The sequence below is a fragment of the Triticum aestivum genome, chromosome 2A (genome assembly GCF_018294505.1).
Source record: "Triticum aestivum cultivar Chinese Spring chromosome 2A, IWGSC CS RefSeq v2.1, whole genome shotgun sequence".
Taxonomy (NCBI): Eukaryota; Viridiplantae; Streptophyta; class Magnoliopsida; order Poales; family Poaceae; genus Triticum; species Triticum aestivum.
In genome coordinates, this window is record NC_057797.1 from 642,406,915 (window position 1) to 642,425,843 (window position 18,929).

Consider the following 18,929-nt stretch of genomic DNA (forward strand, 5'->3'; position numbering starts at 1 on the left):
CAAAAAATGCACTTATCTGGAGACATTCAGATAACTAGTAACACTAGAAGCAGTCATACAAATTTAGTTAACTAAAAGTAGTCATACAAATTCAGTGCATTACATAATAGTGGCATTACATCAACAAATTCATTACAACTAATTAATAGCTCCAACTAAAGGCATCATTACACCTACAATGAATTACTCAAATTCATCTAAGATCTTCTTCACCCTCCTTATCTTGCTCTTATTCTCCTCCTTGTGCCTGAATAAATCACCAATCATGTACTCTAGTTTCTTCTTCTCCTTCTTCAGATCATCCCTCTGTGACACTACTTTGTCCATCTCTTCCTTCATGTTGTCCATATGTTGCTTCATCTCATCCCTCTCTTTCTCTCCCTTAGCCCTCACAACCTGATGAGTACTAGTGGTAGAATTATCAGACATCTTCTTCTCAAGCTCTTACTTTAGGTCAGAAAGAGCAAGTTTTGCATTGCCCAATTCAGTTATTGCCTGCTCCTTCTCAGCCACCATCTTAGCAAAATCAAGTTTAAAAAACCTCAGATCTTGTTCCATCTTTTCCTTCTCTCTCACAACCTTAACATTTTCTTCATCAAGGGCTAAATTCTGAGTGATCCTTTGCTCGTTCTCATCTTCATACATGCCCCAAACCCTGGCTAAACTCATCTTCAGAATGGCAGGTCATTTAGGGTCAATCCACTCCACATAGTTGCATTTAGGTATTTTCTACAAAATAAGAAAGAACAAACATGTTTAGATAAATGAAAAGGCTTGGAGCACTATTGATCTGCTCTTACAACATAACTTGGGGAAATATAAATTAATTGCACTGTCAGGCATTCAATAGAGTTACATCACTATGGCACAACAACACAATATCAATTCTTAACATAACCAAAACTTCTGCAGATAACAAGATGCAATCAACTGAAAAATTCAGTTAATTAACTGCAGTTTTCTTCAGTTAACTGAATTTTCCTCAGTTAACTATATTTCTGCACTCATCCAAGGTTACATGCCACACTCTAGGCTTATACAGATCACAGTAAGATGTCACATTCCTAGTTTGGAATTAACTGTAGATCTACTAACCTTTTGTGCACAAGCAAGATACCTCCTCCCACTGTCAACTGATTCAAAAGACACAAACTTCTCACAGACATCTTGGTGTTCACATCTAGCTGCAAGATTTGGAGCAAGGCCTCTCCACTCAAAGCAGAAAATAGTGGCACGAGCAAGAGCCTACAACATATTCTAGTCAGGAAAATTGCCTATTTTTTGCTCTAACCCTAACTGGCAGAGGCATAGTGACGAACCTCACTTGCGACAGAGTCGCCGTCGGACGAAGAGCTGGATCCTTCACTCCTAGATACCATGGCGGCGAGCGGCGAGCTTGCTGGCGGCGTGGAGCTGGAGCTGGAGCTGAGGGGGGCAGATGGGGAACGAGTGGAGTTGGAGGCGGACGCAAACTCGATTCCGACAGAGTTAATTCAGGTGTTGTGTCCTGCGGGTTGATTACAGAAAACGGTAGGTTTTTTTTTGCAAAAGTGTGTGCGACGACCAGACTGTCCACATGCTGCCAGTTTTCCAGTTGTCATTGGTAAGGGATTAAAAGTCAATTGAGTGCAAGTTGAGGTATGGTGGGATTAAGTTTTGTAACTTTAGGACTAAATCATCGTATTTTGTGTAAGTTAGGATATCTGTGTGCTTTTAGAGTAAGTACAATAGAGCTGAGTCAGCTGGCTATAAGAAATAAACTAGTATATTCTTGCTTAGTTGGAGGAAAGAGAAGAAGAGGGAGAAGGGAAGCGGGCTCTTGGTGAAGAGCCAGCTCTAGCACGTGCTCCTAATCACATTATGAGAGTGAAAGGTGGACCATATAATAAAAAAGTAGTACACTCTTCTAATCAACTATTGTACATATTGGCTATAAAATAGGCTATAGATAACATGGCAATGCTTATAGCCAGCAATTGGCTATACTATTAACCATGCTCTTACGTCTTGATGATTTATTATACTCCGGGATGAAGGAAGAGGAGCCCATGGCGATTCGATCTCGAGCGTTCTGCTGCGAAATATCTCCACCCAACATCGGAGACGACGACAGAAGAGGCGAATCACTTACAGCAAGGGCAATATGGTCCCAACAGGTCGGGCTTTCCTTTCCCCGGAACCCAGAAACACCAGAAGCGTTCCTCCGCTTCCTTCCTTCTCCCCCTCCTTAAACCTGCCTCTCGTCTCTTCTAGATTTGCGCCCTCCACTTTCCGCCCCTGGTCTCCTCCCCCTCCCTCCCACCGATCCGCCCGCCCCCCGCCGCGCAATGCTGGCCGTCGCGGCGGGGCAGGCGACGCTGGGGGAGCCGTCCTCGTCGGCGCCGGCCGCCGCCGCCGCCGCGCCCAAGCGCCGGGATCCCACGCCGGATCATCCACCGTATTCATGGGTAATCACTCCTCCCCGCTCGATTAATCGCCTACCTGTTCCTCCCCGCTTATTCGGTCGATTCTCTCTCCACCGGGAGAACAGTTGGATTTGCTCTTTAATCTCCACCCACCCACCCGAATCGAATTAGGAAATCGCTAATTGAGCATCGCCAGCGACAGATGCTCCTCGTTGATTCGGAAAGAAAAATCGAGTATCGCCTCCGATGTGAGGAGAAATCGCTTGCTCTCAATCTGGTTGGTTGTTCAATGGCAATGGGGTTTGGATGGGCTGCCGCCGCTGGTTTGACGTTTGCATCCTCGTCTGGTTGCAGATGATCGAAGAGGCGATCCAGGCGCTGGGCGAGGACGGCGGCCCGGCGGAGTCCGCCATCTCGGGCTTCATCCGCGGCAGGTACCCCGGCGTCCCCGCCGCGCACGACAGGTTCCTCCGCTACTACCTCGCCAAGCACGTCGCCGAGGGCCTCTTCGTCTGCGCCGCGCCTGGGCGGTACTCTTGCTGCTCCGATGACGAGCCCCAGCCCGAGCTCGCACTCACCGAGGTCCTGGCGGCGGCGGCACAGCCCAAGCGCGCCCGCGGTCGGCCTAGGAAGGATGACTCGCTGGTGGTGGTCAAGCGTGGGCGCGGTCGGCCTAGGAGGGATGATTCGCAGGCCGCTGCGGTGGCGGTGAGTGCTTGGCCTCCGATGACAGGGGCCAAGCGCGGCCGCGGTCGGCCTCGGAAGGATGGCTCGGCGCCCAAGCCGGCTTCTGGCAAGAAGTTTGTGAGCGGGTCGCCATCCGCGATGCCCAAACGCCGTGGCCGGTCTCGCCTTCTGACGGATGTAGGGGCGGCCGACGTCTCCGGCGAAGCGCTCGTCACGGACAAGAAAGACAGCACTGAGGCTCCATCCGCCACTGATAAGAACCATGGGGAACCCCGCGGGCTGGCACTTGTGATCGTCAACGACGGCTCTGGTGCAGCATTAGTCACGGAGAAAGATGGCGGTGAAGCTCCTGCAGCCAAGCGGCCGCTCTTGGCCAAGGAACCTGCCGCATTCAGTACGCCAGAGTGCAGCACCCAGCCCTGCAAACTGCCCCTTGTGGCAGCTGACGAAAACTCTGCTCCGGCCCTAGCCTCCGACAAGGAGGGTGACACTGAAGCTCCATTTGTGAAGCACAAGCGACGTCGTCGGACCTGCAGATCAGAGCCGGCAAAATCCACCTGCGGCTCTCCCTCGACATCAATTGCAGACAAGAAGGCCGGTGGCAACGTTGCATCTGCTCCACCCAAGGGCCGTGGCTGGTTGCGCAAACCGTCATTGATGGCTGCCGCCGACGATGAAATTACACCCAATGAGGCTCGATCAGCACAGGTCAAGCCGCGCCGCAAACCTCGCAAACAGTTTCTGCTGAACTTTTATGATGAGGTACCAAATAGTCCGAAGTTCTGTGTCCTCGCACTGCCTGCCCAGGTGCCGGGGGCAACAAAGGCGCTGTAGTTCTGAAGCATGGCAGCTCATGAAACATCGTCACATAGTTGAAAGAACACCTCTTGAGTTCCTAAATGCAGTGCACAGGACGATAGCTTTTGTGTTCTATCCATCATCGGCAGATTTAGGGTTTTTTTTGTTGTTGTTGAATTTCAGCAGTTTTAGGGGTTGTATGAACTAGGTAGGGATATTTCTTTTCGGAGCTCCAGTTTAGTTCAAGTCTGAACAATACCACCATCCATCCTGAGGGTTTGCCTTGAGACTGAAATTGTATGGATCTCGTCAGTTCATGCAAAAAGAAAAACAGATGCAATTGTTCTAGTTCTTTGATACTCCCTCCAATCCATATTACTTGTCGCTCAAATGGATGTATCTAGCACTAAAATACATCTAAATACTTACGTCCGTTTGAGCGACAAGTAATATGGATAGGAGGGAGTATTTGTCTGCCATAAGTTACTGATACTCTCAATTGCCTGAATCTTGCAAAAGTAATCTATTACATTTGAGGCCATCAAATCTCAGACCAGAAATGTTGAAACCAATGAGGCCAAAATAACCTTTTTGATATTAAAATCCAGAAACTTTTGGTAAACATTCAACAAATCTGAAGGTTTACAATCACACAGAACTAGATCACATAGTTGGCAACCCAGGGCAGATAATTAGCTAACAGAAAGAACAAACCCATCGTGTCTGTTTGAACGACAAGTAATATGGATGTATCTAGCACTTACGTCCGTTTGAGCGACAAGTAATATGGATAGGAGGGAGTATTTGTCTGCCATAAGTTGCTGAAACTCTCAATTGCCTGAATCTTGCAAAAGTAATGTATTACATTTGGGGCCATCAAATCTCAGACCAGAAATGTTGAAACCAATGAGGCCAAAATAACCTTTTTGATATTAAAATCCAGAAACTTTTGGTAAACATTCAACAAATCTGAAGGTTTACAATCACACAGAACTAGATCACATAGTTGGCAACCCAGGGCAGATAATTAGCTAACAGAAAGAACAAACCCATCGTCTCTGTCATGTACACCGAAAATTATTTCCCATGCCGGCAACTTATGATGAATTTACCAAATCAATGATGGTGGATATAAGAACTTTCATCCACCACGCTGCCGGGCATGGATTATTCAATAAGGAATCTGGAATTCCTCATGCCTCCCAACCCCTCAAGATGGTGGCGCGAGCAACCCGGTTCACTCCCAAGGTGAATGCTCCCATCCTAAGGTTGCAATCTTGAGACTTGCACATGGCCTTGATGTTCTGGAACGCGCTGTTCATGTACTTATGGAGCTCCATGTTCACCTTTTCTTCTTCCCACATGAATCCTTGAATGTTCTGCGCCATCAAAGAAGCATAAGGAAACTGCCGGCTCAAGCAAAAAGATAATGTGGAATGAGATGGCAAAGGCTACCATCGTATACTCAATTACCTGAACCCACTCAAAATAGCTAACGATCACACCCCCAGCATTAGCATAGATATCAGGTAACACGACCACTCCCTTCTTGGTAAGAATCTACAGCACATACAACAAAAGTGAGACATTCAGGGAACAGAATTGAAAAATGGTTGTATTTTTATGTTTCTCAAGGATGAAAAATTGTCGTAAATTGTTTGGTGGTATATACTCTTACCTCATCAGCTTCTGGATCGGTTGGATGATTAGCAGCTTCGATTATAAATTTGGCCTTAATTTCAGGGGCATTTTCCCTTCAGATAATTAAAGCAAATCATCAATTAACTAAACTATATATCCAGGAAGCAATCAGAAAATAGGTTGCTCTCAGGTACAAAGATTGGATAAAAAATGCATCAACTTATCTGCAGAATTCGTTAAGTCAGGATTATCACAATATTCGCACATCAATTATGTCTGCTATTCACAATAAAACTAGCAGAAGAAAACACTTAACAAAAAATGTAACAGAAAAGGGGGGAAACCGTGACGTGTGGTGAAATCTAGTGAAAATGATTTAGGCCACATCAAAAGCGCAGAAGGATAATAGCAATTACCTGTTAAGAACCCCGCCTAAGGCACATGGGAGGAGGACATCGCATTCATGCACTAGCAACTCTGAGGCATCCATGACTTCAGCGCCATGAAAGTCTTTCAACTGACCACCCTCATTTCTGTGCTTCATCAGAGCAGGTACGTCTATTCCTGCTTTGTTTCTGATTGTGCCTGATACATCTCCAAGTGCAATTACCTTACCACCTTTCTCATGGATGAGTTGTGCAGCCCATGAACCAACATTACCGAATCCCTGCATGATTTCATCATAGAATAAGCACAACTCTACATTTTGATGGCTACTGACAGTAGCACTATGTTTGAACAGACTTATTTTGGTATTTTACCATGGCACTCGCTACTATCTTTTTACCATTCAAGAAGTCAACGGTTTATCACAACTCACCTGAATAACAAAGGTTGATCCAGAAATAGACTTCCCATATTCGGCCAGGAGAGCCTCAGTAGCGTACATTACACCCCGCCCAGTGGCCGCATCCCTACCTAATGATCCACCAAGATCCTAACAAATAGGCCCAAATTGTAATCATATTAGTAATAATGTGTAAAGAGTTTATATGCAGCAGATAATTTTATGTTATAGTGGTAATACTTACTATGGGCTTCCCTGTGACAACAGCTGGGGAGTGACCATGGAATTTTGAGTACTCGTCAAAGATCCATGCCATGGTCTGTATGGAAAATGGTTTCAGATAGAGTTAGTAGCAGAACATAGGAAGGCAGTGAACAATAGTAAAGACACTGAAATTGCATAACATACCTGTGAATTAGTTCCCATGTCTGGAGCTGGAATATCGGTATGAGTTCCGATAAGGTCATGAATTTTCTGAGTAAATACACGCGTCAGACGCTCCAACTCACTCCTACTTAAATCACCGGGAGAGCACCCTATTCCTCCCTTTGCTCCACCATATGGTACTGCCGCAACGGCAGTCTTCCATGTCATCAGCTGAGCAAGTGCATTTACTTCATCTGGATCAACCTGTCAAGCAGTTTAAGTACAAGAAGAAATATGATAATCAGTCAACCCTTCAACTGACTTACTGCCTTGGCTTTTCGGAATCTAACATAAAGAACAACAACACATGGTGGAACAATTTCGAATAAAATAGTACTTGCTCACAAAAGTAATTCAGTCAAACAACCGACAGTACATTAGCTAAGTTGGTTGTTTCCTTAACTGAGTTATCATTTAGGGATAACAAACTTTCTAGGATCGCAAAATATCAGCAGAATATTGGTTCAAAGAATAACAAAATCCGGCACACGTTCTCTTGTCGTTATCAGCAACAGTTTATTTGCTGAGGTCACACAATAAACATCATGAAACAATTTCTAAATAAAATAGTGCTTACTCACATAAGTAATTCAGTCAAACAGCTGACAATACTTCAGCTAAGTTGGTTGTTTCCATAACTGAATTAGCATTAAAGGATATAGAAATTTCTAGGCTCGCACAATATCACCAGAATATTGGATCAACGAATAACAAGATCAGGCACACGTTCTTTTGTCGTTATCGATAACAGTCTATTTGCTGAGCGTTACACAAGCAAAGTCTTCAAACAATTCCTAATAAAAAAGACAGATAGTGCTTACCCACAAAAGTAATTCAGTCAAACAACCGACAGTACGTTAGCTAAGTTGATTGTTTCCTTAACTGAATTATCATTTAGGGTTATCAAACTTTCTAGGCTCTCAAAATATCAGCAGAATATTGGTTCAGCAAATAACAAGATCCGGCACACGTTCTCTTGTCGTTATCGATAACAGTTTATTTGCTGAGGTTACACAAAAACATCATGACATAATTTCTAAATAAAATAGTGCTTACTCACATAAGTAATTAGTCAAACCACCGACAATTCTTTAGCTAAGTTGGTTGTTTCAATAACTGAATTAGCATTGAAGGATGAAGAACTTTCCAGGCTCGCAAAATATCACCAGAATACTGGATCAACGAATAACAAGATCGGGCACATGTTCTTTTGTCGTTATCGCTAACAGTCCATTTGCTGAGCATTACACAATCAACGTCTTGAAACAATTTCTAGATAAATCAGTGCTTACTAACAAAAGTTTAATTCAGTCAAACAACCGACAAAATACTGGTTCAATGAATAATAAGATCAGTCTACACAACATTCTTTTGTCATTATCGATAACAGATTATTTGTCGGGCGTTACAGAATCAACGACTTATAAGATATGCCAGGTAATTCAGTCAAACAATTTCTAATAAAATATCTAACTAAATACTGCTTAAGTTGATATGCCAGGTAACAATCAACTTCTTGAAACAATTTCTAATAAAATACTGCTTACTCACAAAAGTAATTCAGTCAAACAACCGTCAGTATGTTAGCTAAGTTGATTGTTTCCTTCACCGAATTATCATTTGGGGATATCAAACTTTATAGGCTTTCAAAATATCAGCAGAATATTGGTTCAACGAATAATAAGATCCGTCTACACAACATTCTTTTGTCGTTATCGATAACAGATTATTTGTCGGGCGTTACAGAATCAACGACTTCGAAGATATGCCGGATTGTTTTGACAGTTTAACGACATAAACATGAGCTTGTAATAACAGAGGTGCGCCACATGCTCTCATTAAAAAGGATTCTATAGCTTCAAATCATTTGCCTGACAAATTGACAGCAAGGAGAATCTACATAATGTCCTAAACTAAGCATACAGGCGAAAGTCAAGTAGCAGAGCTGGACACAGCATACAAAAATAACCTAAGAATGCCAAGTACCGTGGATCCGCCTCTTCTTTTGAATTGAAAAAGAAACAATGACATCGTTGACCATGAGCAATGGATGTTAAAATCATGCCAAGTTGGCAAGCAATCCGGCAATTTTTGCGTGTGTTATTTGCTTATCCTTTTAGGGTCACAATAACTTTTTTGAGAGCTATTTCGATGCGTCTTGTTTTAGGCTTTCGGGAGAAATCGCAATCAAATTGACAGAAGTAGCAAGACAATCCCACGAGGAGAGGAGATGAGAAGAGATCCCGTCACCTCGGGGTGGTAGCGGATGCCACCTTTCATGGGCCCGCGGGCATTGTCGTGCTGCACGCGGAAGCCCACGAAGGAGGCCAGCGTGCCGTCGTCCTTGGGGATGGTGCATTCGACCTGCAAAGGAAAGAAACCAACCGAAGATAATAAGCAACCAAAGTCAAGCTCCGGTCGGCGAGGAGAGAAGAGAAGAGAGCGCGGCGGGACCTTGATCTCGCGGAAGGGGATGAGGAGGCTCTTCTCGAGCTTGGAGTCGAGGCCGAGCAGGCGGGCGGCCTGGCGGAAGTTGCGGCTGGTCGCGGCGAGCGCGTTCATGGCTGCGGCGGCGGCGCGGCGGGCTAACTTCTTCTTTTCTTCCCCGGCCCGCCCCAACAACCTCCTCAACCGCAAGGAAATCGGGCGAAAGGGACAGACAGGGGCGACGGGAACACGCGCACGCGAGGGAGCGAGATCGTGGCGGGGGTGGGGGTGGGGGAGGCTCTCGCGGCCAGAAAGGGCAAGGCGGGCGTAAAAAGGGCGGATTTTTGTCCGGAGATCGAGGGGGGCGCGAGCTCCGGTTGTTTGGAGGGAGCCAAAGGCCCAGGGAGGAGGATGGTATTAATAGGGACGGAGGGCATGAACAACGAACGAGCAGGCCATTAACGTGCACCGGCCCTCCTCCTCCATCTGATCGATGGACGGATCACGCCGCTGCGTGTGAGCTGACTGGACCAGACGACGATTAGTTTTTTTTAGTTGAGACGACGATTAGTTAGAAGGATCTTGGCAGTTTAGAGCGTAATTACTCACGATCGCGGGTCACAGCTGTGTCGAGCGAGGTGAATCGGGGGCCCCGCGCGAGCCAGCCAGCCAGGGAAGGGGCGACGCTCGCTCGCTCGTTCCTTCGTTAGCGGTGAACGACGGGCTTCTCCCTCTCTCTGTGGGGCCTGTCAGTCGGGGCATGTGCGTCCCGTGCCTGCCTTTCCGGCGCGCTTTTCGCGTTTGTTTCTCTCGCTTTCGCGTAGGCCCGCCCGTCCATCGCCCGAACTGAAAGTCGGAAGCGTCTGCGTTTCCTCCCGTTGATTTTTGTTTGCATCTATCTTCTACATCTTCTATCTTCTCCTCCGCCCCGGCCGGATTCTCTGCGCTCTGCGAAAGCCGGCACGTTTTTGGGTTTTACAGAACGCCATGTGCACGCACGCACGAGTAGGGTGGGGGTGGCGAACTTGGCCTCGTCCCCCTGACGGTGAAAAGGACGGTGGGGAGTGAACGAGGAGGAGCATCTGGCCAGGCGCATCTCGTCCCGCGAAGCGCCTCCCCGGGAAGATGCCCAGTTCGGAGGAGCAAGCTTTCACTCCAAGTGAAACTGCTGCTGCAGCGCGGATGTGGACAGAGGCCGTGGAGTGGACGTATCCGTGCGGACAGTCAGTGCCAGCACCGCGCCGTGCCTCGCTTCTCCTGAGTTGGTGGAACGGATCACGCGTCGTCCAGTCTCACGTTTCTCTCCGTGTGTGTGGCCGTGTCTTCATGCGACGGTGGGGAAGGAGTGATGGTGCTGCGCGTCGGCTGTAGGACTAGCCCGGATTAGTAAGGAATATTCCCCTCAAAAGGAGATTAGCAAGGAGTATCGCAACCTAAATTTGTCACGTATGGTATGGGTTGTAGACCCCGATCAAGAAATACCCGGTGGCACACCTCAAAACATCATTTTCTGGCTATACGTTTGTACCAGATGATTTATGGCTCATACTATCTTTGTTATTTGAGATATTGGTAGTACGAGTTGTCAGTATGGAACAATTCTCTCCATTAGGGATGCAAATTTGGAAAGTTAGCTCTCCGACCCTCCTTAGTTCAACCAAAGGGTCAAAGGATATCCTCAAGGTTCCAAATCCGCATCTAGAATATCCATACGGTGCTGGATATTTTGTGATTGAGAAAATGTACTGTAATGGTAGATCCTGCAAAATGGTGCTTTCCCAAACTCCTCTGCGTCCCATCACGTTCACTCCTTCCATCACATCATGAGACGTTCATTCTTTTGCGTACACTTAACCTAGTTGATACTTCACGACCAAGCACCTCCCTCTCATCCAAACCTCTTCTCCATTGTCGTCCAAATTCATAGACAATCCCTAAACATAGGGAAAGGGGGGGGGCATTATGAGAACCCCGGGAAATACCATGGAGGAGCCAATGAAATTTGACAAATACCAGTCTCCAGCATCGAGCTGACAGTGGCATCCTATCAAGATGGTGCAAGCTAGGGTTGACGGAGTTGATTAGGTTCTTAGTGGAGGAAATGGTATGCTCCTATGTTGTCTTCTTCTGCATTATCGTCATGGAGGAAGCCGCCATAATCACTACTAAACTGGCAAGTTAAGAGAGTCGCCGCACAATCTTGTGAGATTTGTCGTTTGTCGTTTTTGTAATTTAAGCAAGCATGAAACATATGCTTGCATATTCATCAATATGACTAAACTGACAATTTAAGAGAGTCGTCATGCGATCTTGTGAGATTTGTTGTTTGTCGTTTGTCGTTTTTGAATATGTCCTTTTCTAATTTAAGTAAGCATGGAGCATATGCTTGCATATTCATCAATATGGCCAATAGAAGTATTGGAATGATTGTTGGAGACTCAATCGATGAATATATAAGCATGGTAACTTATACGATAAATTCTCTGGCAACTAACAGGTAATCGTGCAAGACCCACGAACCTAGTAATTGTATGCAATCTCTCCCCCCCCCCCTCTCTCTGGTTTTTATTCATTTTGTGTGTGAAAAAAGTTGATTCCCAGGTTTTCTAAAAGTTGTATCACGAATTTTCACCTAAAAATGGACCCGGTGTTTGTAAGGCCCACCAAGTTTATATAGTTTCCATACAGTGCCATTTTTTATTGAGAAAAACTACCATAAGGATACATAACTATTGGAAATATTGTTGGAAATATGCCCTAGAGGCAATAATAAAATGGTTATTATTATATTTCTTTGTTCATGATAATTGTCTATTGTTCATGCTATAATTGTGTTATCCGGAAATCGTAATACATGTGTGAATACATAGACCACAACACGTCCCTAGTGAGCCTCTAGTTGACTAGCTCGTTGATCAAAAGATAGTCATGGTTTCCTGACTATGGGCATTAGATGTCATTGATAACGGGATCACATTATTAGGAGAATGATGTGATGGACAAGACCCAATCCTAAGCATAGCTCAAAGATCGTGTAGTTCGTTTGCTAGAGCTTTTCCGAATGTCAAGTATCATTTCCTTAGACCATGAGATTGTGCAACTCCCGGATACCGTAGGAGTTCTTTGGGTGTGCCAAACGTCACAACGTAACTGGGTGACTATAAAGGTGCACTACAGGTATCTCCGAAAGTGTCTGTTGGGTTGGCACGAATCGAGACTGGGATTTGTCACTCCGTATGACGGAGAGGTATCTCTGGGCCCACTCGGTAATGCATCATCATAATGAGCTCAATGTGACCAAGTGGTTGATCACGGGATCATGCATTACGGTACAAGTAAAGTGACTTGCCGGTAACGAGATTGAACGAGGTATTGGGATACCGACAATCGAGTCTCGGGCGAGTAACGTACCGATTGACAAAGGGAATTGTATACGGGATTGATTGAATCCTCGACATCGTGGTTCATCTGATGAGATCATCGAGGAGCATGTGGGAGCCAACATGGGTATCTAGATCCCGCTGTTGGTTATTGACCGAAGAGTCGTCTCGGTCATGTTTGCATGTCTCCCGAACCCGTAGGGTCTACACACTTAAGGTTCGGTGACGCTAGGGTTGTTGAGATATTAGTATGCGGTAACCCGAAAGTTGTTTGGAGTCCCGGATGAGATCCCGGACATCACGAGGAGTTCCAAAATGGTCTGGAGGTGAAGAATTGTATATAGGAAGTCCAGTTTCGGCCACCGGGAAAGTTTCGGGGGTCACCGGTATTGTATCGGGGCCACCGGAAGGGTCCCGGGGGTCCACCGGGTGGGGCCACCTATCCCGGAGGCCCCATGGGCTGAAGTGGGAGGGGAACCAGCCCCTGATGGGCTGGTGCGCCCCCCTTGGGCCTTCCCCTGTGCCTAGGGTTGGAAACCCTAGGGGTGGGGGTGCCCCACTTGGCTTGGGGGGCAAGCCACCCCCCTTGGCCGCCCCCCCCATCTAGATGGGATCTAGAGGGGCCGGCGCCCCCCTGGATCCCTATATAAAGAGGGGGAGGGAGGGTTGTGCACCCTAGCCCCTGGCGCCTCCCTCTCCCTCCCGTGACACCTCTCCCTCTCGCTGAGCTTGGCGAAGCCCTGCCGAGATCACCGCTGCTTCCACCACCACGCCATCGTGCTGCTGGATCTCCATCAACCTCTCCTTCCCCCTTGCTGGATCAAGAAGGAGGAGACGTCTTCCCAACCGTACGTGTGTTGAACGCGGAGGTGCCGTCCGTTCGGCGCTCGGTCATCGGTGATTTGGATCACGACGAGTACGACTCCATCAACCCCATTCTCTTGAACGCTTCCGCTCGCGATCTACAAGGGTATGTAGATGCACTCCACTTTCCCTCGTTGCTAGATAACTCCATAGATTGATCTTGGTGATGCGTAGAAAATTTTAAATTCTGCTACGTTCCCCAACAGTGGCATCATGAGCTAGGTCTATGCGTAGTTTCTATGCACGAGTAGAACACAAGTTGTTGTGGGCGTTGATTTTGTCAATTTACTTGCCGCTACTAGTCTTATCTTGATTCGGCGGCATCGTGGGATGAAGCGGCCCGGACCGGCCTTACACGTACGCTTACATGAGACTGGTTCCACTGACTGACATGCACTAGTTGCATAAGGTGGCTAGCAGGTGTCTGTCTCTCCCACTTTAGTCGGATCGGATTCGACGAAAAGGGTCCTTATGAAGGGTAAATAGAAATTGGCATATCACGTGTGGTTTTGGCGTAGGTAAGAAACGTTCTTGCTAAGAAACCTATAGCAGCCACGTAAAAATTTGCAACAACAATTAGAGGACGTCTAACTTGTTTTTGCAGCATGTGCCGTGTGATGGGATATGGCCAAAAGGATGTGATGAATGATATATGTGATGTATGAGATTGATCATGTTCTTGTAATAGGAATCACGACTTGCATGTCGATGAGTATGACAACCGGCAGGAGCCATAGGAGTTGTCTTAATTTATTTATGACATGCGTGTCAACATATAACATCATGTAATTACTTTACTTTATTGCTAAACCGTTAGCCATAGTAGTAGAAGTAATAGATGACGAGACAACTTCATGAAGACACGATGGTGGAGATCATGATGATGGAGATCATGGTGTCATGCCGGTGACAACGATGATCATGGCGCCCCGAAGATGGATTTCACAAGGAGCAAAATGATATTGGCCATATCATGTCACTATTTGATTGCATGTGATGTTTATCATGTTTTACATCTTATTTGCTTAGAACGACGGTAGCTTAAATAAGATGATCCCTCGTAATAATTTCAAGAAAGTGTTCCCCCTAACTATGCACCGTTGCGAAGGTTCGTTGTTTCGAAGCACCACATGATGATCGGGTGTGATAGACTCTAACATTCGAATACAACGGGTGTAAGCCAGATTTACACACGCAATACACTTAGTTTGACTTGACGTGCCTAGCATGTACAAACATGGCCTCGGGACACGAAAGACCGAAAGGTCGAGCATGAGTCGTATAGAAGATACGATCAACATGAAGATGTTCACCGAAGTTGACTAGTCCGTCTCACATGATGATCGGACACGGCCTAGTTGACTCGGATCATGTTTCACTTAGATGACTAGAGGGATGTCTATCTGAGTGGGAGTTCATTGAATAATTTGATTAGATGAACTTAATTATCATGAACTTAGTCTAAAATCTTTACAATATGTCTTGTAGATCAAATGTCCCACGCTAATGTTGCCCTCAACTTCAACGCGTTCCTAGAGAAAACCAAGCTGAAAGATGATGGCAGCAACTATACGGACTGGGTTTGGAACCTGAGGATCATCCTCATAGCTGCCAAGAAAGATTATGTCCTAGAAGCACCGCTAGGTGACGCTCCCATCCCTGAGAACCAAGACGTTATGAACGCTTGGCAGCAGCGTGCTGATGATTACTCCCTCGTTCAGTGCGGCATGCTTTACATCTTAGAACCGGGGCTCCAAAAGCGTTTTGAGCAACACGGAGCATATGAGATGTTCGAAGAGCTGAAAATGGTTTTCCAAGCTCATGCCCGGGTCGAGAGATATGAAGTCTCCAACAAGTTCTTCAGTTGTAAGATGGAGGAAAATAGTTCTGTCAGTGAGCACATACTCAAAATGTTTGGGGTTGCACAACCGCTTGACTCAGCTGGGAGTTAATCTCCCGGATGACGCGGTCATTGACAGAATCCTTTAGTCGCTTCCACCGAGCTACAAGAGCTTTGTGATGAACTTCAATATGCAAGGGATGGAAAATACCATTCCTGAGGTATATTCAATGCTGAAATCAGCGGAGGTGGAGATCAAAAAGGAACATCAAGTGTTGATGGTGAATAAAACCACTAAGTTTAAGAAAGGCAAGGGTAAGAAGAACTTCAAGAAGGACGGCAAGGGGGTTGCCACGCCCGGTAAGCAAGCTGCCAGGAAGAAGCCAAAGAATGGACCCAAGCCCGAGACTGAGTGTTTTTATTGCAAGGGAAGTGGTCACTGGAAGCGGAACTGCCCCAAATACTTAGCGAACAAGAAGGCCGGCAACACTAAAGGTATATGTGATATACATGTAATTGATGTGTACCTTACCAGTACTCGTAGTAGCTCCTGGGTATTTGATACCGGTGCGGTTGCTCACATTTGTAACTCAAAGCAGGAGCTGCGGAATAAGCGGAGACTGGCGAAGGACGAGGTGACGATGCGCGTCGGGAATGGTTCCAAGGTCGATGTGATCGCCGTCGGCACGCTACCTCTACATTTACCTATGGGGTTAGTTTTAAACCTCAATAATTGTTATTTAGTGCCAGCTTTGAGCATGAACATTGTATCATGATCTTGTTTAATTCGAGATGGCTACTCATTTAAATCCGAGAATAATGGTTGTTCTATTTATATGAGAGATATGTTTTATGGTCATGCCCCGCTGGTGAATGGTTTATTCTTAATGAATCTCGAGCATAATGTTATACATATTCATAGTGTGAATACCAAAAGATGTAAGGTTGATAATGATAGTCCCACATACTTGTGGCACTGCCGCCTTGGTCACATAGGTGTCAAACGCATGAAGAAGCTCCATGCAGATGGACTTTTGGAGTCTCTTGATTACGAATCATTTGACACGTGCGAACCATGCCTCATGGGTAAAATGACCAAGACTCCGTTCTCAGGAACAATGGAGCGAGCAACCAACTTATTGGAAATCATACATACTGATGTGTGCGGTCCAATGAGTGTTGAGGCTCGCGGTGGCTATCGTTATGTTCTCACCCTCACTGATGACTTGAGTAGATATGGGTATGTCTACTTAATGAAACACAAGTCTGAGACCTTTGAAAAGTTCAAGGAATTTCAGAGTGAGGTTGAGAATCAACGTGACAGGAAAACCAAGTTCTTGCGATCAGATCGTGGGGGAGAATACTTGAGTCACGAATTTGGCACGCACTTAAGGAAATGTGGAATAGTTTCACAACTCACACCGCCTGGAACACCTTAGCGTAATGGTGTGTCCGAACATCGTAATCGCACTCTATTGGATATGGTGCGATCTATGATGTCTCTTACCGATATACCGCTGTCATTTTGGGGCTATGCTTTAGAGACTGCCACATTCACTTTAAATAGGGCTCCGTCGAAATCCGTTGAGACGACACCGTATGAATTATGGTTTGGGAAGAAACCTAAGCTGTCGTTTCTAAAAGTTTGGGGATGCGATGCTTATGTCAAGAAACTTCAACCTGAAAAGCTCTAACCCAAGTCGGAAAAATGCGTCTTCATAGGATACCCTAAAGAAACTATTGGGTATACCTTCTACCTCAGATCCGAAGGAAAGATCTTTGTTGCCAAGAATGGATCCTTTCTAGAGAAAGAGTTTCTCTCGAAAGAAGTAAGTGGGAGAAAAGTAGAACTTGATGAAGTATTACCTCTTGAACCGGGAAGTGGCGCAACTCAGGAAAATGTTCCTGAGGTGCCTGCACCGACTAGAGAGGAAGTTAATGATGATGATCATGAAACTTCATATCAAGTTGCTACTGAACTTCGTAGGTCCACAAGGACACGTTCCGCACCAGAGTGGTACGACAACCCTATCATGGAAATCATGTTGTTAGACAACGGTGAACCTTCGAACTATGAGGAAGCGATGGCAGGCCCAGATTCCGACAAATGGCTAGAAGCCATGAAATCCGAGATAGGATCCATGTATGAAAACGAAGTATGGACTTTGACTGACTTGCCCGATGATCAGCGAGCCATAGAAAATAAATGGATCTTTAAAAAGAAGACATATGCAGATGGTAATGTGACCATCTACAAGGCTCGACTCATCGCTAAGGGTTATCGACAAGTTCAAGGGGTTGACTACGATGAGACTTTCTCACCCGTAGCGAAGCTGAAGTCCGTCCGAATCATGTTAGAAATTGCCGCATTCTATGATTATGAGATATGGCAAATGGACGTCAAAATGGCATTCCTTAACGGCTTTCTTAAGGAAGAACTGTATATGATGCAGCCGGAAGGTTTTTTCGATCCTAAGAATGCTAACAAGGTGTGCAAGCTCCAACGCTCAATCTATGGGCTGGTGCAAGCATCTCGGAGTTGGAACATTCGATTTGATGAGATGATCAAAGCGTTTGGGTTTACACAGACTTATGGAGAAGCCTGTGTTTACAAGAAAGTGAGTGGGAGCTCCGTAGCATTTCTCATATTATATGTGGATGACATACTGTTGATGGGAAATGATATAGAATTCTTGGAGAGCATAAAGGCCTACTTGAACAAGTGTTTTTCAATGAAGGACCTTGGAGAAGCTGCTTATATATTAGGCATCAAAATCTATAGAGATAGATCGAGATGCCTCATTGATCTTTCACAAAGTACGTACCTTGACAAGATATTGAAGAAGTTCAATATGGATCAGTCCAAGAAGGGGTTCTTGCCTGTATTGAAAGGTATGCAATTGAGCATGGCTCAATGCCCGACCAGGGCAGAAGATAGAGAAAAGATGAGTGTCGTCCCCTATGCCTCAGCCATAGGGTCTATTATGCATGCCATGTTGTGTACCAGACCTGATGTAAACCTTGCCGTAAGTTTGGTAGGAAGGTACCAAAGTAATCCCGGCATGGAACACTGGATAGCGGTCAAGAATATCCTGAAGTACCTGAAGAGGACTAAGGATATGTTTCTCGTTTATGGAGGTGACGAAGATCTCGTCGTAAAGGGTTACGTCGATGCTAGCTTCGACACAGATCTGGATGACTCTAAGTCACAAACCGGATACGTGTATATTTTGAATGGTGGGGCAGTAAGCTGGTGTAGTTGCAAGCAAAGCGTTGTGGCGGGATCTACATGTGAAGCGGAGTACATGGCAGCCTCGGAGGCAGCACAAGAAGCAATCTGGGTGAAGGAGTTCATTACCAACCTAGGAGTCATTCCCAATGCGCCAGGCCCAATGACTCTCTTCTGTGACAACACTGGAGCTATTGCCCTTGCCAAGGAGCCTAGGTTTCACAGGAAGACCAGGCATATCAAGCGTCGCTTCAACTCCATTCGTGAAAGTGTTCAAAATGGAGACATAGATATTTGTAAAGTACATACGAACCTGAATGTAGCAGATCCGTTGATCTAAACCTCTCCCTAGAGCAAAACATGATCAACTCTAGAACTCTATGGGTGTTCAATTCATCACAGTGTAACTAGATTATTGACTCTAGTGCAAGTGGGAGACTGTTGA

General features: G+C 45.8%; 2 protein-coding genes across 2 annotated transcripts; one reads left to right on the forward strand and one right to left on the reverse strand.

Moving 5' to 3' along the window:
• Positions 1–2,165: 2,165 nt before the first annotated feature.
• LOC123189949 (uncharacterized) lies at positions 2,166–4,238 on the forward strand. The gene is made up of 2 exons (XM_044602477.1): positions 2,166–2,447; positions 2,760–4,238. The coding sequence occupies exons 1-2, from the start codon at positions 2,328–2,330 to the stop codon at positions 3,924–3,926; spliced, it is 1,287 nt and encodes a 428-aa protein (XP_044458412.1). The 5' UTR covers positions 2,166–2,327; the 3' UTR covers positions 3,927–4,238.
• A 549-nt stretch (positions 4,239–4,787) lies between these two features.
• Positions 4,788–9,549, reverse strand: LOC123189950 (glutamate dehydrogenase 2, mitochondrial). Its single transcript, XM_044602478.1, has 9 exons — positions 9,199–9,549; positions 8,995–9,108; positions 6,727–6,948; positions 6,563–6,637; positions 6,352–6,468; positions 5,948–6,198; positions 5,569–5,644; positions 5,364–5,450; positions 4,788–5,269 (listed from the first exon to the last, which is right to left on the reverse strand). Exons 1-9 carry the CDS (start codon positions 9,304–9,306, stop codon positions 5,084–5,086), a joined length of 1,236 nt encoding a protein of 411 aa, XP_044458413.1. The 5' UTR covers positions 9,307–9,549; the 3' UTR covers positions 4,788–5,083.
• Positions 9,550–18,929: the final 9,380 nt, after the last annotated feature.